The sequence below is a fragment of the Marmota flaviventris genome, chromosome 6 (genome assembly GCF_047511675.1).
Source record: "Marmota flaviventris isolate mMarFla1 chromosome 6, mMarFla1.hap1, whole genome shotgun sequence".
NCBI classification, from domain to species: domain Eukaryota; kingdom Metazoa; phylum Chordata; class Mammalia; order Rodentia; family Sciuridae; genus Marmota; species Marmota flaviventris.
Window position 1 is genome coordinate 84200920 of NC_092503.1, and position 23936 is coordinate 84224855.

At 37.0% G+C, this 23936-nt stretch overlaps 1 protein-coding gene across 4 annotated transcripts in view; it reads left to right on the top strand.

Annotated features, from left to right (window-relative positions):
* The window catches only part of Col12a1 (collagen type XII alpha 1 chain), a 111425-nt gene that overhangs the window by 50207 nt on the left and 37282 nt on the right, over window positions 1-23936 (top strand). For 3 of the 4 annotated variants that reach the window (XM_071613253.1, XM_027928271.2, XM_071613255.1), the window contains 20 exons: window positions 1610-1752; window positions 2213-2342; window positions 3349-3485; window positions 4547-4676; window positions 8217-8356; window positions 8609-8741; window positions 8843-8869; window positions 9573-9715; window positions 11794-11923; window positions 12269-12408; window positions 12801-12930; window positions 14150-14292; window positions 15488-15617; window positions 16363-16505; window positions 18260-18389; window positions 20149-20268; window positions 21712-21858; window positions 22801-22917; window positions 23069-23215; window positions 23658-23732. In XM_071613253.1, coding sequence (XP_071469354.1) covers window positions 1610-1752; window positions 2213-2342; window positions 3349-3485; window positions 4547-4676; window positions 8217-8356; window positions 8609-8741; window positions 8843-8869; window positions 9573-9715; window positions 11794-11923; window positions 12269-12408; window positions 12801-12930; window positions 14150-14292; window positions 15488-15617; window positions 16363-16505; window positions 18260-18389; window positions 20149-20268; window positions 21712-21858; window positions 22801-22917; window positions 23069-23215; window positions 23658-23732 — 2535 coding nt within the window. The remainder of the gene's footprint in view (window positions 1-1609; window positions 1753-2212; window positions 2343-3348; window positions 3486-4546; window positions 4677-8216; window positions 8357-8608; window positions 8742-8842; window positions 8870-9572; window positions 9716-11793; window positions 11924-12268; window positions 12409-12800; window positions 12931-14149; window positions 14293-15487; window positions 15618-16362; window positions 16506-18259; window positions 18390-20148; window positions 20269-21711; window positions 21859-22800; window positions 22918-23068; window positions 23216-23657; window positions 23733-23936) is intronic. The other variant, XM_071613254.1, reaches the window with a different exon arrangement.

The window sequence follows — 23936 nt, forward strand, 5'->3', positions numbered from 1 at the left end:
TAATATACAAGGAAAATCCTTTTAATATTGTCATACATTTCTCAGGGTACTGGGACTTCCTGATTACAAGAAAATCTCTTAAAATGAAAATATACCTTTCAGGGGGATAATACTTCCAACTTTACTCTAGTTGTTACACAGTAACTATTTATCCAGGAACTAAGCTCTTCAGGGGCAAGATACTAAAAAGTGCCATGGAGAGAGTACAGCGTAGGTGAGGAAGAGTGACTGTGCAGAGATGGCCTATTTTACCTCTGCTGATTGGCAGACCTCCCTGCTGGCAACAAGGTCTCCCTGTTTTGTCTGGCCTCTGTACTTTGCTGGAAAAACTGTAAAGGCTTTGACTTTGAGTGAAGCTTTTGGGGGAGGTATTTCTTGCTCCTATTCCTGGTAGAGTTCCCAAGGCCATATGAAGTTACTCTTTCCTGGGTTAGATATTACGGACAAGAAAAGATTGTGTTCTTTTTTTTTTTTTGTATTGGGAATTAAACCCAGGAGCACTTAATTATTGAGCCACATCCTCTGCCCCTTTTATTATTTATTTTGATACAGGGTTTCACCAAGCTGCTTAGAGCCTCACTGTTGCTGCGGCTGGTCTTAGATTTGTGATCCTCCTGCCTCAGCTTCCTGAGTCACTGGGATTACAGGCATGCACCACCATGCCTGACTGAGAAACCTGTTTAAGGAGTGAGCATCATTGTTTTGTAGGGCAAGAACTGATAGCACTTACTGCTCATTTCTTGAGGTCCTCATCTCTTCTCTTTATATTCAATTATAGGAGATGGGAAGTAATGCATTTTATAATTGGCAGGATTATGCGATAATTTCTTTCTTTTTTATTTTTAAAGAGAGAGAGAGAGAAGAGAGAGAGAATTTTTTAATATTTATTTTTCAGTTTTCAGTGGACACAACATCTTTATTTTTTCATTTTTATGTGGTGCTGAGGATCGAACCCAGCGCCCCACACATGCCAGGCGAGCTCGCTACTGCTTGAGCCACATCTCCAGCCCCAAATTTCTTAAAACTTTTAAATCAATCTTTGAATAAAAAATAGTTGAAAACTATATGGGTATTAAGTGAAGAAGAGATTGTAAATTTGTTACTCTGCCTCATGAGCTTATCTTTAAAAGCCTATGAATCTCCATGTTCCAGTTATTAATGTATAACATGCTCATTTTAAATGTAATTTTTTAAGAAAGATGAAATAAACTGTGCTGATTACTTATGTCTGAAGTTCTATGATTGAAGAATAAAAAGAGCCAACTTGATTATGTTTCAGAAAGGGAGATTAAAGTCTCAGAAAATTATTATCTATTTTGGCTTCTATAGGAACCCATTGGAATGTCATTTACAATCTAAACTTTTGAATTATTTTTCCATTTACTAGTTGTCCATGCAGTCCTGAGTATTAAGTGCAATGAGCAATGAGATTGGAATTTTTTCATGGGGGAAGAGGATTATGTTAACTGTGATTTATCTCTCATGAACCCATTCTCTGTTTAATGCATACAAATATGAATAAAGTAAAAAACAAAGGTTAAAAATGTAAGTGGAATGAAAGGAAGTAGCTGATATCTGATTTACTTACTTATGATTTTGCTTTTAATAGTGCCTGTTCCTGTAGTCAGCCTGAATATTTATGATATTGGTCCCACCACCATGCATGTGCAATGGCAGCCCGTGGGAGGAGCTACTGGCTACACCTTATCACACCAACCTGTTAAAGCCCCAGAACCAACCAAACCCAAAGAGGTGAGACATGTTTTTTTTTTTTTTTTTTTAATTGCTGGGCCCTTCTGAGACTTTACAGTTTTACAGTCCCCATTATACTTCCGTTACTTATGAAATATAGAAACAGAAATATAGAAAACTAAGTTTGTGGCCCCAAACACCTTTTAGAAAACATTGGCATGAAAAAAGAATGCAGGGGCTGGGGATATAGCTCAGTTGGTAGAGTGCTTGTCTTGTATGAACAAGGTCATGGGTTTAATCCCCAGCACCACGCACAAAAAAAAAGAAAGAAAGAAAAAACCAAAAAAAAAAAACAAAACAAAACAAAACAAAACAAAAACCCAAATGCATTTCTTATAAATGAAAAATAAAAGCTGTGTTGCAATCTAGTGAATACAAATAGGCTTCAACTAGATATCCCCAGGAAATGGAAATATTTGATTTGAACATTTAATAAGCTGCTTGGCATTTTCATATGTAGATGCGTGTTGGGCCAACAGTGACTGATGTGCAGCTGACTGACCTTCTTCCTAATACTGAGTACGAGGTCACAGTTCAGGCTGTCCTCCACGACCTCACTAGTGAACCTGTCACCGCTCGGGAAGTCACCTGTAAGATGCTGCCAGTTTTCCTTCCCTTCTTATTGCTATAAACTTGATGTTCATTAGAATATTTCTTTTACATGATGCTATCAATGATTGGTTATTCATGTGTAAGTTACAGAGTTGTTACTTTAGACACATGAGTTTGAGAATAAATACTTTAATTCTAGACATACAATAGAATTTTAAATCGATTCTAGGATGCACATTTTTTTTCACATTTATCATGCCTGGTATTGAGAAATGTCTTACGATCCATAGTGTATTACCAAGATGTTTCTGTCAAGCCACAGAACATGAAATAATGGTGCATCTTAAAATTGATGTTGTTTTAGACTCTTGAAATACACTATGTAGGAGAATGGCAATATTAAAAAGATGCAGGTGAGTGAGGTTTTGGAGGAAGATATTCAGGGTTAAGATCAAGGTGTTTCAAGTTCCTGGCAAAGTAGAAACTCTACTTCTCCTCATTATATACCTCCTTCTTTTTAAGATAAAGTTTGTTGGATTTGGTAAAAGATCTATCTATCTATTTATTTATTTATTTTGATTTCCCTCTAACCATTTAGGCTTCTGTAGCTTTTCTTAGAAGCTCACTGTGTGCTTACTATTCTTTACTCTTGTAACTACTTATTTTTCTATCATACTCTTAAGGGAGCATAACTCAATTTTGTTATCTATCATAACTGATTTAAATATCTGATAAAGAAACATGAGCTATACATTTATGAGGAACTGTGATTCATTATGGCTGAGCAGCAAGTTATTTAGAGTGGAAGAAAATTAACATAAATAAGAAGTTAGTATTGTGATAAAATATATCTTATTTTTAAAATCTTCATAGGAAGTTCTTTCTGGTAGAATGGTGGCCCTTTTATCATTATAATAATTTTTTCAGTTATTTTGCTGCCCATACTTTTAAGTTTTCCCCAGACAACTTCTTGAAATTTTAGTGAATGATTTGGAGTTTGTGGTTGAGAGGCACATCTGGGTCTCATATCTCATGCTTCTCCAGTGCCTTTACCCAGACCTCAAGATGTGAAACTCAGAGACGTGACTCACAGCACGATGAATGTCTTGTGGGAACCTGTGCTTGGAAAAGTCCGTAAATATATTGTTCGATACAAAACACCAGAAGAGGATGTCAAAGAGGTAGGTTGAGAATTAGAAAGGACATGAAATATTTGCTTTCTCAGAAGGCTTAACAAAATAACTTCATAAATTATAGATGACAGTGGGACTTAAACACTTGTCCTTTTACTCATATGGGGTTGAAAACTTGTGATATTAATAAAACACTTCTTGAAAATCATAACGTATTGGTCTGTCTTGGATGTAGTTCAGAAATGTTTTGCTGTGTGATATTAATCTCAAAAACAGTGTGGTCTTTATTCCTTTGTAGATAAAGAGCTATAAGAATTTAAATGGTATTTCCTTCTCATCCCGAGGCCTTATATGGTGCTCTCATTTTATGAATGACTAAAAAATGCCATCATGTTTCTAAAAATAAAAGATATTAAAAAGATGCAAGAGAGAAGAATGGAAGTTTGTCAGATGATGGGAAGATGGGACAGTTGAACAGGACAGAGAGGAAGGAGTAATATGTTGTCCCAGAAGAGCACCCCTTTAGGAATGATCTTTTTTGAGATAACTTGGGGATGGAGAGCTCTTTTCAGGACAACTTGATTCAAAGTGGGAGCAAATAAGAGTGTTTTTTGGAACATAGAAATAGTTCCTCTTAGCACCCAGGCATTTATAAATGCTGCTAATTTGTAGATTATGCAAAAGTTAATTTATACATATGCACACAACCATGTCATTCTAGTTTCCATTTGAACATCTAAATGGGTTTCACAAGATTCTTGTGCATAGCAAAAGAGACAATGCATAGGAGAACATTCCTGAAAGAAATAAGGTGTAATATGAAGAGAGACAGGTAAAAAATGGTTAGGTTAGGTTATGTAAATCCATATGCAGTCATCATTTGCCAGTTGGGTCAGATCTGATTCTCTAGTACATACATTTTTTTCCCCACTTTGGAAACATTTAGACTGTATCTGGTTCTCTGAATTCTTATACAAATTGAAGCATACTGCTGCTTTTTTCTTACAATAATTCTTATGTTCCCGTGTTGAGAGTTTTAGTAAATAATTGAGAGATTCTCAAACCAAACCCTTTGTAAAAATAGTTCTGCTGCTCTGTTGTTATTATAGGTCGAGGTGGACAGATCACGGGCCAGCACCTCCATCAAAGATCTTTCCTCACAAACCCTATACACAGTCAGTGTTTCTGCAGTGTATGATGAAGGGGAGTCTCCTCCAGTGACTGCTCAAGAGACAACCCGTGAGTTGTGCCTTTGCTTTATTGATACTTGGAAAACAATACTCTGCATTCATGTGTACTTCAACTTACTGGGGCATTTCATTTCTTCATGTTCTTTTTGCTAGTATTTAATACTGGTTGGGTAGATTGTCTTTTTAATAATTAAAAAAAATTTTTTTTTGGTACCAGCAATTGAACCAGGGACACTTCCCCAGCCCTTTTTATTTTTTATTTTGAGACATGGTCTTGCTAAGTTGCTTAGGGCCTTGCTAATTTGCTGAGGCTGACCTCAGACTTGCCATCCCTCCTGTCTCAACCTCCCAGCTCACTGGGATTACAGGCATGTGCCACTGCATTCAATTTAGATTGTCTTTTTATTCATCTTCTTTGTATCCATTCCTTTATTATGCTATCAGTCACTTCCCTTAATTTCTCTTGCTACTTAATTGGTGTGTATGTATAGTAGGGTGGGGGAAAAAGCATACTCTAGATGCATGTTGGACATTTTCTCTGGAAAGTATGAAGTATAATTTTGAGATCTCATTATTTGCAAAGTGCTATCAGGGTAACAGAAGAGAAGCATCTTTCAAATTTTCTTTTGGTACTAAGGCTTGAATCTAGGGTCTAGCACATTGCAAGCAAGTACTCTAACTTTGAGCTACGTCTCTAGCCCTTTTTAATTTTTATTTTGAAAAAGGCTCTCGCTACGAGAACATGTGATATTCCTATCTTAGAGTCCAGTGAAGCTGGGGTTACAGTTGTGCACCTCCATGCCTGCTTGCTTGTCTTTTAAATACCTATTCTGTGTTCCCTTTGGTCTCTCCTCATGAAGGCAGAGATGTTTATTTTTCTCAGCTGCATATTTCCAGGGCCTGGCACATAATTGTTTATTCTAGGGCTCAGCATACAGTTTTCTAATTTAAAGATTAACCTGTAATAACCTAATCCATTGAGGGCTAAAATTATCCAAGTCTACCACCAGAAGTATTCCAAACAAATATAATGGGAGCCACATAAGTAATTTAAAAATTTCTCATATCTGTATTAAAAAGATAAAATTAGTTTTAATGTGTTTTATTCAACCCAATTTAACCAAAACTATTATCATTTTGATGTTTCAGTTTAATTATTAATGACATTTCACTTTTTTCTGTAAGAATTCTTTGAAATCCAGTGTGTATTTTTATACTTGCAGCACATCTCAATTCAGACTAGCCACATTTTAAGTGCTAAATAGCCACATGTGTCTAATGGTTTCCATAGTAGACAGCATGGGGCTAGAGAATTTAAATGACTTGCATGGCCTCATTTTGTAATCTAGAGGTGGGATTAGTCTGGAACTAATGTTCCAGTGCTATAGTCTGGGACTTTTCACCTCCTATCCAATATCCCCTCATGGTTCTCAGTAACTTCTTCTTTAGTGTCCAGCTGTCTACGTCTGATGAGGGCATCTTGTCAAATGACACAGTCTGCCTCCTTGCTTCAGGTATATCCACTCCTCTCTTTTTGACTCTGCTATTTTTTTACTATGGGATCTCTTAGCAATTTTAGTTGTCATCTTGGCATGTTTTTACATGGTAAGAATCAAGGCTAGGATGAGGATTGATGTATATGAGTAGAATGGCAGTTTCGTATAAACATAATAGGCATCTTAAAGAGAAAAAAGTCAAGAAAAAGGCTCATGAAATAGTAATTTGGTATAATAGGTTAATATTTCCAATATATGTATTCAGTCCTTAAGATTTCCAAATAAATTTTATTTTATTTGAGATAGGGGATTCCTATGTTGCCTGGCCTGCTTCAAACTCCTGGGATCAAGTGATCCTCTCCCCTCAGCTTCTGAGTAGTTGGGTCTACAGGTGTGTGACACTGCACCTGGATCTAATAAATTCTGATATATGCAAAGTGCATCCTTAGTAACTGGTTTGTTTTGCAGTTGTGCTTGTGGAAGCAGTATAGCCCTCTGATTTATTGCAATTGTTCTTTCATTGTACTTAGGAACAAATTTTTGATGGCTCTGGGTTTCCGTTACCAGGAGATAGGAAAATAATACATAATGAAAGCCTAGGACCATGGCAGACATTCTAGACTGCTTATGCTGCAAACTGACCAGAGTGCCTGGCCATCTGAGGGACCGTGTGGTAGAATTTTAGCAGTTATCAGGGCCTTTGGGGATTGCCGCAGTCCGGCTGCAGCAAAATAACCGGGGGGTGACGAACAACTTGTGTAGATTGATACAGCAGGAGTGGAAGCCTTTATTGCAGGACAGGAGCAGTATTTATACATTTCACACAGCTTATCTAATTAGCATAAACTAGATACATCAGTCAACCAATAAGGAATCTCCACACTTAATGGCTCGCTTTTGTTACTTCTCAAACCACTCCCTCTGGCATTTTGCCAGGCACCATCCAGACTTGTTTACGAACTCTAACATTCCCCTGGCAAAATGCCAGGTGTTATTTTGACTTGTTTACAGACTCTAACATTTCCCCCTTTTGTTTAATTTAAATAACGACCATAGTGGTTTTTACAGAAACACCATAAATAACCTGCTACAAACAGAAAGGGAGGATACAAAATGCCACAATACCAAGCCAATTGATGGCTCCATGCAAGAAGCCCTTGGAAAAATTATACCAGCAATGACACCGTTAGCAAAGATACCGAGTTACAACTTGTTGTAGATTATAGTTTGTTATCTCAGTCCAGGTAAAGCAGTGTCTCAATAGATTAACTCACAGTCCAGGTAAATCACAGTCCAGGTAAGTTCTGCAGGCAACTAGCTTGATCCGAAGTCTCATCCGGTTCTCAGCAACACTGGAAATTCTTCCACCTTCCTCTTCACCAGCACTGGGATGAAGGCAGGAACTCTGGATGGCTAAAGAAAATCCTGTAGCATTCTACTAAGAAAACAACCTTCTGAACAATTTAGTACATTATCTCAAGGTTTTTTACATTTGAAATAAGCCTTAATGGTGCTCATTACTCATTAGCTTCCAGGTGTGGGAGAACCATTGTAGTTACTGGCCTTGGAAATGATCAAACTTCAAGGATGCGGGCTGTCTTCAGCCTGCAGCGACCGGGCAGCCCCAGATGGCCCTGGGGAGAGTCCGGGAGTGTTCCGGACTCAAACTGCCACTGGGCACAGGGAGCAAGAGCCCGCGAGACTGTGCCTCCAGGTCAGGTCTAGATTTGGGCTCGCGGCAGTGGAAGAGCCAGCTCCCCGGCCACGAGGCCGGGAAGGGCCAGTCGCCGCAGCCTCTTGGAAAATCCTTGCTGCGCCGTGACCGGCTTGCACACTCGGCAGCCGCCTCGCTGCTTCACGCACCCTCCTGCCCCATCATCATTGTAATAGAACATCAATAATAACTTATAATATCCATACAGTGCTTGCCCTATATTGTATTTATTTTTCAAATGAACTGAATTGGTAAAATATTTGGTTTTAAAGCAACATAGTTCATCAATTTCTGCACATCTATTAAAATAAACAAAGCAGTTTTATTCTATTAAAAGAAGTTGATACTACACTTAGTCCTGCCTTTTATTTCATGATAGGACCTGTTCCAGCCCCAACAAACCTAAGGCTTACTGAAGTAACACCAGAGAGTTTCAGAGGAACTTGGGATCATGGAGCTTCAGATGTGTCTCTCTACAGAATAACCTGGGCACCTTTTGGAAGCTCGGATAAGATGGAGGTTAACACACTCTCTTTTTCTCTCTTTCATGTCCCATTTAATTATAGAGAAGCTTATTTGAAATGTGCATTATTTCCATTGCCAAGTAAGCATCCCTTTCTGCTAGTGACATCTGAGCTCATGGCATGCATTAAAGCAGGAGGAACATCTGTCTAAATGATGTCAATGAAATGCCAGTGTGTATCATATAAATGTATCATATAAATGGAGACTTATTGTTGTGAACACATGTTTTTGTCTTCTTTCCCCAAGACCATCTTAAATGGAGATGAAAACACCTTGGTGTTTGAAAACCTGAACCCCAACACTCTCTATGAAGTTTCCATTACTGCCATCTATCCTGACGAGTCAGAGAGTGATGACCTGAGTGGCAGTGAACGCACATGTAGGTGTTCAGTTTTTAAATAGGACCTTGATATTTTAAAGTTCATTGTTAAAAAGTAGGGCTAAATTCGTAATGCTTCCCCAAATTCTGTTTTCTTTTAGTGCGTTTGATACCCTTAACAACACAAGGTAAGAATTTTAATTTGTTGAATTGTTTGAGTGAACAAATAATAAATGAATGAATGATACGGTAACATACATTTTGAATACACCTTCTATTTTTTAATCGTAAGTGTGAAGAGCAGGGTCTCTTTTCAGTAGGCTTTTCTTGAAAAACTTGGTTTTACTACTACTTGTTGAGGATAAGGAGTGTATTGGTTAGCATCTAACTCATATCAGGTTAGATGACTTAAACAACAAAAATTTATATTCTCTTAGTTCTGGAGAATGGAAAATCCAAAATCAAGGTGCCAGCCCATTCTGTTGCTGATGAGGTCTCTCTTTCTGGATTGTGAACAGCTCCCTTCTCCCTCTGTTGTCATATGACATATATAGAGAGGACAGTCTCTCATGTCTCCTCTTATAAAGACTAATTTCATTTTTAGGTCTCTACTTTCATGGCCTCATTTAACCTCAAAGGCCACATCTGCAAATATCGTTGTATTGGAGGTTAGGGTTTCAATGTATGGAGGAACAAGGTTTGGGGGAACTCAAGCATTGAATCCATACCATGTAATCATTTAAGAGATAACAACCTTCTTTATTATGAGCTTAAATTTAATTCTACACCTAGAGGTACACAGCTATATCAATTTCCTTGGGAACCACACATATTTTTTTTAGGGAGGCCTCGTTCTGTGTGCTTACTCTGTCTTTAACAATCCTCTTTCAGCTCCAAAAAGTGGTCCACGAAACCTTCAGGTGTACAATGCAACATCTAACAGCTTGACTGTTAAGTGGGACCCTGCTAGTGGTCGTGTGCAGAAATACAGAATCACTTATCAGCCTTCAACAGGGGAAGGCAATGAACAGACGGTAATTTGTTTTTCACAAACTACAACTTGGATAAATTCTACCTATTCCTTTTCAAATTCCTTTCACCCTCAATGTGAATTCATGCTTATTTAAGGGTTAAAAGATTTTCCTGTATTGAATGGGGTTATTTGACCCCTTAGCCAGCACTCACATCTGGAGGGCATCATGGAGACCCAGTGGATGTTCTCACAGGGGATGATAGTTGCTCTTCATAGTAGCTTTGGAACATTGGGTGCACACTTCATTAATAATCCTATTAATGCAGGATTATCCATGAAGATATCAAGATATGTTCAGAGTCTGTGTAGATCTTCAATCTATCTCTCTCTAACTTAATCAAGCACTGAAAGTTTGCTAAACTCACCAATAAAGTTTCTTTTCTGTATCCCTATTTTTCTGGTTTTTGCATGTCATGGGATGTCTTCTAGATCTGATCTTATAAAAATCCACTCATCTAATTCAAAATACTCACCATTTTTATATTATCCAAAGGGAGGTACCTAAGAAAGATGATAGAACTGCAAACTCAGCTGCTGTCATCTTTATCTTCTGAGTCCTCCATTAATTAATTGACCTTTTCCCTTCCTAACTTTAGCTTTTACCAGCTTTGCCTTTTAAGTGCATGCATACATTCTCCCTAGGTCAGGAAGCACCACAATTTTTATACAAATAGGATTATACTGATGTTATTTCAAATACCTTCCTTGGTGAGATCTAGAACTTTGCTGACTTTTTTAAAAGATAGGTATAATATTTTCTTATATAGCCTTAGAAAGACATGTTTTTAATTTAATTATCACACTTGCTGAGCATAAGCAAATGGTGCATACTTCTTATGAGTTCAAGGTGCTAGCAGAGGTTGAGACTGTCAGTGATAAGAGTATGTGTTTAGAGCCCTCTGCTCCTCCCTGAATGGGTTTAACTGGATCAAAAACCTCCCCATCTTGTTTCAGTGCTGATCCATGAAATAATCAAAGTAATGAAGCATGAATGCTGGAATTATGTTGGAGAGTTCAATGAGAGAAGTAGGAGACACCTCTTTACTTACTCATGAGAGTAGTTCCCTAAATAGATGCTTTCCAATGTGTTATATATCAAAATTTTATGAAAATGGCTGTACTAATATTGATACTGCTCTCCCATAACCTCAAATGTTAAATTTTTTGAAATTTGCCACTTTAATTCAATTCGCTCATATTTAGGATGACTGCACTGATTCACTGAGGTTTTCTCTGGAATTCAGACTACTTGAGTGGATGGGTGCTAAGTTGGAAACATCTGGTCTGTACTAGCACATCCAGCCATGTACATGTGTGCTCATTGTGGGCAGCATGCCATTTTCATGCAATTTTAATTAATGTGGCATAAACATCTGAATTCGGTAGACTGTTAACAAATCGAACAAATTTTCTTTCAACAAGATAGCTAGATGGCCTTGAGCAATGAATATAAAACTGCAGACTCCCTAATTGGAGTAAATTGAGGCGCTTCATACCACAAGGGTGGTATCATGGAGACCACTGGGAACCCCTGCCTGAGTGTGGCTTGGCAAAGGGTCCAGTCACGTCGTTTACACAGCTAATGCTGTTAGAGTGGCGGTGTTTGGGGGGAACACCAAGAGCTTTAGATCTTTTGCTGAATCATTTTAATGTGTTTCTAAAGCAAATAAAAAACATCTGTGAAAAAGTAAGAATAATACAGAATGGTGTGGAGCTTCTAAAGTTATGCAGTTCTTTGGTATCTTAAAGTTCCTTTGTAGCTCACTTAAGATTAATGCCCCTTTTTTTGAAAGAGTTCTGTGAAATGTGTTTTGGATGAAATTTTGCAGTGCTGGCGGCTAGCAAGTTGAAATATCTTTTTGAGGTCACCGGTCTGAAGCTTGGAATCCTTTTTATGATTTGAGGTGCATACTTTACATTTAAAAGTATACTATAAGTTATATTTAAACCTTCACTGTGGTACATGATTCCAAAAGTTGGCAGGGGTCTCAGAGTGTTCCCTGGTAGAAGGAATTTTCTGACATACTAGTGAGATGGAGAGAACAAAGCTAATGCTTATTAAGGCCTGTTTTATTTAAGACCACCATAGGAGGACGACAAAATAGTGTGGTCCTGCAGAAACTGAAGCCTGACACTCCTTATACAATCACTGTGTCCTCCCTGTATCCTGATGGTGAAGGTGGCCGGATGACCGGAAGAGGCAAGACCAGTAAGTAAAACCCGAGTTCCTGTAGCTTCTATAATAACTCCTATTGGATTGGACTCTCACTTTTATCTGTAAACATTGGGGTGACACAGAGTTTTCCTAATCTTTTAAAATAGTATCGATTGCTTTTAACATTCTTTCTTGGAATTATCTCCTTCTATTTGTGAAGAAAGACACTTTTACTTTTTAGGATTAAAAAAAAAAGTCACTGGGGCCCAAATGTCTTGTGGATAAATGAGACATGCAAGAATTTTTGGGGTGTCTGCTATATTAAGGGTCCCTTAACTCGTATTTCAGGTGTGCTTGGCTTTTGGGGCCATACGGTGGTGTGATTTCTGTTTATTTCAGAACCTCTGAATACTGTGAGGAACCTAAGAGTGTATGACCCTTCTACCAGTACCTTGAATGTTCGCTGGGACCATGCAGAGGGAAATCCTCGCCAATACAAACTCTTCTATGCTCCAACAGCAGGCGGCCCAGAGCAATTGGTAACTATTTTCTAGTTTTTTAAAACCACCTCTGGCTATTTATAAGTAGAACTGAAGGAGTTAACTATTTGCTTCAGAGCTGAAGAAATTCATATTCATGTAATAAGATTTGACAGAGGGTAAACAGTTGGTGCCTTAGAGTCTGGGGAGTAGGGGAATTGTGGGAATGGGGGTAGGAGAAGAAATAGTCATTCTAGGAAGTTTGAACAAAATGAAGTGAAGGCATAGAGAGAAATCTTTGTAACCTCTTGTAACAGTTCACTTGTGGGAACATTATTATATCAAAATACTTCAAAACTTCTTGACTTGGTCTTAAACTGATATGATAGTATTTGAAGTATTATTTCCTTTAAAAGTTTTTCAGACTTAAAGTTTTTTATTAAAATCTTTAGGTACCAATCCCTGGGAATACCAATTATGCCATTCTTAGGAATCTGCAGCCAGATACTCCATACACAGTTACAGTAGTTCCTGTCTATACAGAAGGTGATGGGGGGCGCACATCAGATACTGGAAGAACATGTAAGTCAAAAAGCAGGAAAAAAATACTTTTCATCATAAATTTTGCTTTTCATTCTAAAAGTCATCTAGGTCCAGTAGAGAAAGGAAAATTCAGAATGGTAAAATTAAAAACAGAAATTACCCATAGTTCACATCCCAAACACCATCAACTGTTAACTTTGTAGTGTAGGAAATAACACATTTATAATGACAATTACAATAATTTCAGGATTTGTGAATGTGTACATACTCACCAGTATTCTACTTTATTCTCTCTCACCGACTACAGTTCACTGAGCAGTTCTTTGTGCCTTCCTTATTTGTGGAAGGCCCTGTTTTGTGCTTGGCTTTCATTGTGTAAATTGTTGAAATTTGTTCATCACATTAGTCAGTTGCACATATCTCTGGTTTACTAATGAAGTGCTTTTGGGGGTTAAAAATCTACATGCTTTCATTTGTCATCAATGTCACAAGAAATCGGTTTATAATGTTTTACTCTTCTTTGTAGTATTGCTTAAAGTCTTAGGTGCATACTTATAAGTATTTCTTTGGCTTCAAAAATATACTTGCTGATGGCTAAAAGGAAGCAGGCATGGATGGCTTCCTTTAGTAAAACACTAAAGGTCTAGAGACATGATGTTATTGACTAAGCTAGAATTTGGGGTTAGTACATGGATTTAGTTTGCAAATTTTCTAAGTCCCTATTGGGGCAGTTAATTGAGAACCAAATATATCTTATTTCTTCCTCTTTTTTTCCCCCTTTCTCTAAATCACAGAAGGGCTTTCAGTAGCTATTTGTTGAATGAAGTAGGAATGAATGAAAGAATGAAAAATTCAAACTAGTTGATTTAGATGGGCTCTATAGCTTTCGTCAGGTTTTCCTTAGAAGACAGACTGTATAAAATTCCTCCTCTCTCTTCGTTGTCTATACTAGAAATAAAAGCTCGTTTTCCTGTTTCCTTTCCCTTTTCCTGTGCCCATTTATGACCAGTCCAGTTCTACTGGTCACATTGTTGTTTATTGAAAACAACATTGCTTCCATATAAACAAAGGCCACAGCTGGCTAACTTTGACTGAGCTTGGATTTGGAGAGTTTTAATCTGCTTTTACATGTAGATATTTAGAAGTTTAAAGAAGGTAGTGTTTTACCATGTTACAGAGTATAAATTGTGGAAAAGTGATGAAAACTTGACATGCATAAACAGACTTAAGAAATAGGCATTGGCTTTCATTTCTTCAGTGGTGAGAGGGCTGGCAAGAAATGTCCAAGTGTATAATCCTACACCCAACAGCCTGGATGTTCGCTGGGACCCTGCTCCTGGGCCTGTGCAGCAGTATCGCATTGTGTATTCTCCTGTCGATGGCACAAGACCCTCGGAGTCTGTAAGTAATTTTGTCATCTTAGAGCTCAGCAAAAGAATTTTGTAGATTCTGTTGTGGCTCCTGCCATGGCAGCTGGCTAAAAACAATAAGCCAATTATTGGTGTGACACAGCCTCTCAAGGAAGCTGCTTTTCCTGATGAATGCAGTTGCATGTTTGTGTCACATTTGGTGCCTGTGAGAATAAAAGCCACAGTCATGCCAGTGTGTAATACTTAAGTGATTGGTTTGGGTCAATTAAGGCAGGCATCTTAATGATAGGTTTACTTAGGGGAAAAAAAAAAGAATTTTGGGAAAATGTAAGTTAGCTGTCTATGTGAGTTACAAACCTCAGTAATAAATGTAAATCATTGCTAGACCTTGTCAAGATGAGCTTTTGTTGTAAAGTATAAATGTCTTTGTTACGAAAATATGTTAAAGTCTGCCTTTACTGGCTCTTACAAATTGTAACCTATCTTCAATTTATAATACAACTCAGCTTTTGTAAATAGATTAGTAAATTAGAACTCAGAAATTATTAATGTGAATAATAATAGTGTCAGGATACTTATGTGAGAGTAAATTTATGGACTAATTCAATTTATAAGTCTGCAAAACTAAACGATAGCGGTGAACAAAGATAAACAAATGATAAGCAATGTGTGCATTCTGTGTGAATACTGATTTTCATGACTGTATATGGTCGGATATATTCAGACATCTATCTATTCCATGGAATTGCTCTCTATCTTAATACAGAATATCTCTCCCACCAATGTGGTGAGTTCCTTGTCTTTTTTTTTTTTAATTTTTTATTGTTGGTTGTTCAAAACATTACATAGTTCTTGATATATCATATTTCACACTTTGATTCAAGCGGGTTATGAACTCCCATTGAGTTCCTTGTCTTAAATGTATCTAACCCAGGATGTTCTTTGACTAAATTTCATGAGTCCTAGATGTTATAAATAAATATAAATGGGAGATAATTGAAGCAACTAAGGGTGAAGGATGAATTAGCTTTTTTGGAAAGGGAATTTCTGAGCACAAATTTTGTCTAAATGGTGTGGTCTGGGCAGCTCACACGGGGAAGCACTCTTGGCTTCTGATATGTCTGGGCTCAGCCTTTTATTATAAATATTATTATGCTGACTAACCAAAGACTTGGTAAGCATTTGGGTTGTTGTCAGGCAGAATTTGGCATTTTCTCCCCCTACAGATTGTGGTGCCAGGAAATACCCGCACGGTGCACCTGGAGAGGCTCATTCCTGACACACCCTACTCTGTGAACATTGTGGCTCTCTACTCAGACGGAGAGGGGAATCCCAGCCCCAGCCAGGGCCGAACACGTGAGGAGGAAATCCTTTCTCCACCCTGTTCCTTGTATTTAGATTGGCCAGACTTCTCCCAGGGAATAAGGGGTGGGTGGTGGTGAGTGAGGGGTACAGAGAGCTTTCTGTCTTGGTGCAGGTCAGGGCAGCCCTCTGCATGAGACTATGCCTGGGCTTCTCTACTTCCCATGCCAGGCTGAAGCTCTGGGTCTAGGATTCTGTTTTGTTTTGAATGAACTTCATTCAGTCTTTTTTTTTTTTTTTTTTCCCCAAATCTGGGACCTAAATTAAGGAAGGGTTTCTTCCTTATTCTGCTCTGCAGTGGTTCTTCTCACCAAATGGGCGCTTTGGAAATGTGAAACCTCAGTCTCTATGTGTCATTAAAGAAGGTGCTTGCAGTAGTTAAAACAACCCCTTTCTTTCCCAGTCTCTACACTAGGTTCAAATCCAGTTCTGTGTCACTGAAAGTTTAGCATGTAACTGTAGTTCTGAAATCTAGCACCTTGTACTGTTTATGATTTCACTTACAATCAGAGATATGAAAAATTATGCTCTATATATGTAATAAGAATTGCAGTGCATTCTGCTGTCATATATAAATAAAAAACAAAAACAAACAAACAAAAAACTCACACAAAGTATGGACATCTTATCGGGAATGAACATCATCATGAATGGAGAAATACCTACAAGCACCTTCCTTAATGTCCCTCCATAATGCTATCAGGCGGGAAACAAATTTTACCATATTTTATTTATTTAGTTCCACGAAGTGGACCAAGGAATCTGAGAGTTTTTGGAGAGACAACCAACAGCCTCTCTGTAGCCTGGGATCATGCTGATGGACCAGTTCAACAATATAGGATCATTTATTCTCCCACTGTTGGTGATCCCATTGATGAATACGTAAGTGTAAGATTCAGTTATTAATACACTCTTAGCTGGTTAGAGGGTAAAGTCAAATTTCTACTTAAGAAGTATGTCGTTATTAGAGTTGATCCTTGAGTATTGTGTGGTAATCAGATTTTATATATGATATACATGGGGACCACCCAAATGTGCCTGGTCTGTTTCCCTCATCACAGAGAAGCAATGATTTGGGGATCACTTCTTTTCTAAGGACATGTTGAAAAACTGTCTTACTCATGATCACCTGCATATTTCCAACCACCTACTTATAGGAACACATTAGTGAATATGATACTCTTATAATGGAACATCTAAGTGAATGTTCAGATGATGTGAATATACAAACTGTACCTTTTCTTCAAATCTAATTCTTCTTCAAGGTCTCCATTCCATACTGTGATGCTAATTGGTCTATCTTCTTTCTAAACTTAACATTTTCAGTACACTTTTGTTTTGGGATATATATATATATATATATATATATATATATATATATATATATATATATTCTTTTATTATCTCCAATCCTCCCCCCCCCCCACTAGGGATGAAATGCAGGGCTTCCAGCATGCTTAGGCAAGTGCTCTACCACTGAGCCACACTCTCAACCTCTCCTAACGTTTTGAGTGTGTATTTTCTCTCTAGATCCTGGCTCAAATTTCTTGTAGCTTCCACATAGCCCTCACTCCGCATATCCATTTGGTATAGATGGGAAAGCACTTATCTTGAAGATTAGTGATTAATTGCTGTGATAGGCCCATAGAAGATCACCCACAATTATGATTAGAAAAGAGTTAGGACTGAGGTTTGCATTCTTTTTGCCACATAAATCCTCTTAGATCATTCTTCCTTGATGAACTTCATATGATGAAACATTTCATCTACTTGAACTTAGTATGGTAGGCTTTAGTTAAAGTCCCTTTTTTATTAATAAGAAACATGCATAATTGCCATTTAGAGTTTCTGATCAAAATGAGATAGATGATTTTAACCCTTTACTAAAGAAGAAAAGCTTATGTTTAGTTTTTGTTCAGCCTTGCCATAGTCAAATGTGCAATTGGCATTTATTTTATTAAAACATTAAAAATATAATTTATTCTACCAATCTGTTTTTAGTTATGATATTCTATGCTGAGAATCACTGGCATAACTGACCCCTATTGTTTGTGGAAGCAAAGCACGGGATTGGAAGAGAAATTGAGATGACTAGTTTATTTCCTCTTTGTGGTTGAATGTGTTTTCTATTTCCTCTTTCCCATCTTCTTTACCTTATTAGTGTCAGCAAAACTTATATTTTTGAAGGCAAAAACAGTCCATTTTTGCTTACCCAGTAGCTAGTACCATGCCTGGCTCCCCTGTGTAGGGTACATGCTGTTGAAGGACTACCTGAACACCATGCACGACAATGAGAGGTGGAGACAAACTTATTGCAGAGCGCTACTCTACTCAGCAGTGCCTTCTGAGTTGTGTGTGTTACTACCTTTAATCCACAGGTTTTTCTTCAAAGATATTTAGCCACATGGTTATTAACTAGCTGATCTGGAATCTGAACTCACATCTGTTGGACGCTAAAACCATTATCCCATATTGCATAGAGACAGTGTAGACAAGTAGTCTTTCCATGAGTGTTCTGAAACAAAAAGAAAATTTAAAGAAACCATTATTGTTTATGTGAATGCATAAAATAATATTGGCTTTTGATCTTGAAGCAATCTGGCTTGCAATAAATGAATAATTTAATTTCCCTACAGACTACAGTCCCAGGCAGAAGAAACAACGTAATACTGCAGCCCCTGCAATCTGATACTCCATATAAAATTACTGTTATTCCTATTTATGAAGATGGAGATGGTGCCCATCTAACAGGAAATGGAAGAACTGGTCAGTGTCTGACACTTTTTTGTTTGTTTGTTTATTTGCTTTGAAGTTGTAAGGATTTTAATATTATTTCTTATACCTTTAAAAATCTTTTAATTTGTCTCTACCAATGTATCTCAGAGACTACTACATTAACATTGCATTAACATTTGTACTTGACACTGTCATTTATCAAAATGATTACATAAGAACACAATTTATTTAAAAAATTTAAAGATCCATGGAAAGAGGAAAAAAGAAGACAAAAGCATGCATATTTTTCTTTGCTTGAGATAATCTTATTTATTCTTTGAAAAACCATTGTATATTCTCTGCATAATGTTATGGTTTGGTGTCAAGACTATAGTATTAAATATCAGCTAAAATAATTCTCTGCTGTGAGTGAATCTTAAGTGATAAAAAATGATTAGCATTCATGATCTTCCTAAAAATTTAGCTATTTAAAAATTATTATAACAAATAATTTACAAAAAAATTATCAACATTCAAGCCCCTTTCTAACCTATATTGATGACAACTTCTTATGGTTTAGAGTAAAAATTATCTAATTTGATTGCTCATTGAGGTCACTAGAGGAGTTTTAAAAAATACTAGTCCCTGGGAATTACTCCCAGAGATACTAATGTAATTGGTCTGAGGTGTGGGCTGGGCCTACAGATGTTATAATGTGCAACCAAGGTTGAGAGCCACTAGTCTAGCAGAAAGGCAGGCTGGATTCCTGGTCTATTACTGGTAAATATTGGCATTCCACTTTTCTACTTCATTCAGCAAAAATCTACTTAGGTTTCTTTCTTCACTCACTTGCTCAAACTCTTTTTGTGCTTAAATTTTCTTGATAACATTACAGAATTTGGGAGAGGAAAGTTCCTAAGAGAAAAGCAGGGCTAGAATTGATTCAGCCCAGCCTCTCAAGGTCAGGAATCTATATATTGATTTACTATCATCTGTAGGACTAAGTCAGTGGAGACAGTCTAGTGACTCAAGGTGATTTTAATTCAACAACTTCTCCTTTTCCACCTTTTAAACTACATTTTAGTGCTTTTCTGGGAAAATAGTATATTTCAGAATTTTGTGCTTATTAAAATGTAAAACTAACACAAAACAAAATGTTTAATGCATCTTGAATTTTCTAGAAACGGCCAAAGTCATGTCTAGTTTCTCTTATAAAAAAAGGTTTTAATGTGGATTATTTTTGTAATGCTATAAATAATAGCAACTATTTGTCATGCCATCTAAACAGCATTGATTTTGCAAGGTGTAGGTTTGGAGGCAGTGCCTCTGGAGCATTGAGAATGCAGTCTAGGTTATGTTGGTGGAAGATAAGGAGGGGGAAGGGAAGAATAATGTTTCGGTCACTAGCTAGCTGTGTGGTCTTGGACAAATTATATCTTATTTATGTGATGTGGTGATCTAACCAGATAGCCTCTAAATTGTGTTCTGGTTCTGACAATCCAACCTATAACATTCTTAAACAGATCTGAGATCTATTTTCTATTATTTTGAGTCTTATTACAGATCACCTCTGGATCTTGCCTCCTGCTCAGGAGGTTTTTCTGAAAATTACCAGGTTCCTGAATTCATTTGAATAGCTGTTTGAATTTTGTAAATTACCAAGCTATTATGAACACTTCAGTGGTTTTTAGTTAATTTCTGGAAAAGAAAATTAAGCTAATTAAACCAATAAGGCTGTCCTAATAATACCCATAAGGTTCTGTGCTCACTCTGTGCCGGGTTAATAACACAAGTTGATATTTGTTTTCAGTGGGACTGCTTCCTCCTCAGAACATACACATCTCTGATGAATGGTATACAAGATTCAGAGTATCCTGGGATCCTTCACCCTCTCCAGTTCTTGGATATAAAATTGTATACAAGCCAGTGGGTAAGGAAGCATCTTTATCATAATAGAGATGCATTGGAAAATTATTTGCATGTTAGGATATTCTCTATTGCATTCAACTATTAGATTCTCCTTGCAGTTCAGTTATATCAAGTTCATTATCATCAGAGTTAATTTTCTCTAATGGATATTTTAAGTCAGTGGTCTAAAGTATCATTGATACTTTGGGTGTAGATGAGACCATCAACTTTTATGATTGAAAAGTTTGATCTGATCTGTAAAGTTGTATAAATCAAAGCTAGATGTGTTCAGTCATTCTACATATTCTAATGATCATGAAAGCTTTTTTCTTATTGTCTTTATTATTTTTTATTCTAATTTGTTATACATGGCAGAAGAATGCATTTCAATCCATAGGACACATGTAGAGCACAATTTTTCATTTCTCTGGTTGTACACAAAGTAGAGTCACACCATTCATGTCTTCATACATGTACTTAGGGTAATGATGTCCATCTCATTTCACCATCTTTCCTACCCACATTCTCCTTTTTCCCCTCCCTCCCCCTTGTTCTATCTAGAGTTTGTCTAATCCTCCTATGTTCCCCACCACAATCCCATTATGAATCAGCATCCTTATATCAGAGAAAACATTAGGTGTTTGTTTTTTTGGGATTGGCTAACTTCACTTGGCATTATATTCCCCAACTCCATCCATTTATCTGCAAATGTCATGATTTTGTCAATATAAACTTTAGTACTTTACCCTTGTGTCTAGGTATTATTTCATTTTGGGCATAGACTTTGTGAATTTTGTTTTTTTCATGACAAGCTTGCTTTCAACTCCCCACTGACAGTTTCACCAAAATCAATATCACCTTGGTAAATTATTTGCTATCTGTTTCAATGTTCTGCCTATATGCTTACTAAAATCAGAAGAAACATGATTTTTGCATCAACCTTCCTAGGGCATTTTCAATGTACCCAGGAAGACTATGAATTAGAAACATGAAGGAGATAAAGCAAGAGAAAGAGAAAGTGAACCTGTATAGGAACAGAAAAAGAACTTTAGGAGGAAAGGGGAGTCGTTAACTGAGAAAAAAAAAAGTTAAATGAGGTCCAAGATAGAAGTTTTTGGATTCTCTCTATGATAAATTGGAAAAAAAAAAGTTAATTGAGCATCTCTTCTCTGGCAAGGTGGGCTTAAAAAGAGTCATGAGAACATATTTGCTAAGAGAGCATTGATTATACACCTAATGCATTCAAGGTATTGTGCTGTGCTTTGAGAATAGGAGAGTGAAGAGTCAGTCCTTGCTACAGTTTCAGATTCACCATCCAATGTGGCTTGTGCCACAGTCAGTCAGTGGATGAAGTGCTACAGGAATGAATGGTGTTCCCTACCATTTGACTTTAGGGTCTTTAGTGCTGAGTGAAATCTGAGGCTATGATTGCATCTTTCTAAATTGTTTTGTGGTTGTTGTAAAGGTTCCAATGAGCCCATGGAAGCCTTTGTTGGAGAAGTAACATCCTACACATTACATAATCTCAATCCCAGTACCACCTATGACGTGAATGTTTATGCTCAGTATGACTCTGGACTCAGTCTTCCCCTCACAGATCAAGGCACTACACGTGAGTCATGCATGTCTTCGCGGTTGTAAGAAAATGTGTGGTCCAGCCTGTTTTAACTTCACTTTTCTTAATTTATGCATATTTCTTCCAGTCCAGCCTGTTTTAACTTCACTTTTTAAAATTTATGCATATTTCCTAAGTTATACATAGGTAGTGATTTTATATCCAGTTAAACAAGGTACTTATCTAAATTCTAAAGGAGTTGAATATATAAGAATATAAGGTGTTTGCTTTATGCAGATTGTTATATTTTGAATCCTAAAAGATAAAAATTGTATAATTTGGCATTTCATCTATGTATAATCTGTATAAAGTTGTAATGCTAGTTCTTCTTGACATTTTATGTTAAAATATATATTACCTGATTTCATTAATATATTATTTGATTGAGTCATTGAATCTCTAACTTGTCCCACAAATAGATTTGTTTTTTTGATGCTTAGTGCTTTGATAGCTTTTTAAGGACTTAGTAGCTATCCTTCTAGGAAAATTTACTGTTTTTTTATAAGATGTCTTTGACATTCATATTTATGAGTGGGGCTATGTGAATTTTCTTTTTCCTGAAAATCAGTGACGGAAAGGAAGGTCCGTTTTGGCTCTTCCTTCATGTATGTTTTCATGTACGCTTCATCTCTTTTTTTCTTAATATATATTTTTTAGTTGTAGTTGGCCGGAATACCTTTATTTTATTTTATTTGTTTTTACCTGGTGCTGAGGATCAAACCCAGTTCCTCGTATGTGCTAGGCAAGTGCTCTACCGCTAAGCCACAATCCCAGCCCCATGCTTTGTGTATTTTTCATGTATTTTTCTTATAAGGAAAACATTACGATTTTAGACATATTTCAGCTACAGTGAAAATTTGAAAATTGTGTTGTGATTAAAACTATGCTTTTTTGACTTTATTCACAGTGAATCTTTTTTTCCCTTTCTTTATTTTGTAGTTTATTTAAATGTGACAGATCTGAAAACTTACCAGGTTGGGTGGGACACATTCTGTGTCAGATGGTCACCTCACCGGGCAGCCACCTCCTACAGACTGAAACTAAGCCCTGCAGATGGTATGTGTGTTTTTAAAAAATGAACTATAGCCCATAGTGAAAACATTTTGAACTTTAGTGACGAATATTTCATTTTATTTATAAAATGATGTATAAATTCTTTAGTTGTAATAGATGATAATGCTGGCATTTCTGTTGTTGTCACAATCAGGAACCAGAGGACAAGAAATTACCGTGCGTGGATCAGAAACCAGCCACTGCTTCACGGGCCTTTCACCAGATGCTGAATACGGTGTCACTGTGTTTGTGCAGACACCAAATCTGGAGGGGCCAGGTGTCCCTGTCAGAGAACATACTAGTAAGTTTTTGAGCAATTTGGGAATCCTCCATACGACTTAAGAATAGAACATTGTAGGTGAGGGGAACTTAAGAGATACCTGCTCAGGCACTTCTCCCTGTGAGTGGCAGTAATGGTGGGATGATGGTTCCTCAGAGTCGGGTGAGAAGGAGTCTGTGCATCCTTATTAGTGATTTAGTCATTTGGCACTCTCTGAAGGCTTTGCATTTTCCCATTGAATCTGTGCTTTCTACAACTGTAATTCATGTGAAAAACTCAAGGATACCAAGTTTGGATAGAATAATAGAATAGAATTCCCCGTACGTCAATGCCAATGAGCCTGGAGCCTTATTTTACAAGACTTGATTTATTGCTGAGGATTCAAATCGTCCTTAAGATTTACTTTTTGGAATACGAAATGAACACATGTCGTATTTTTCTAATTATTGTTTTTAAATTCTAGCCTTAAAACCAACTGAAGCTCCTACAGAACCACCCACACCTCCTCCTCCTCCCACTATTCCTCCAGCCCGGGATGGTAAGTTCAGATAATTATGCAATGAATTGAGGGATTTGCAAATTCTTAATTATGCCTTATGTACTTATTTACAATTGATCCGGAGTGTTTTTGATTTACTTTTCTTGATGAAGAGTTTTCAGGTAGAAAAAAAAAGATCATCAGTAGTTTGTTTCTCTCTCTTTCTGGGTACATTTTAGTGTGAATAAAATCAGTCATAAACTT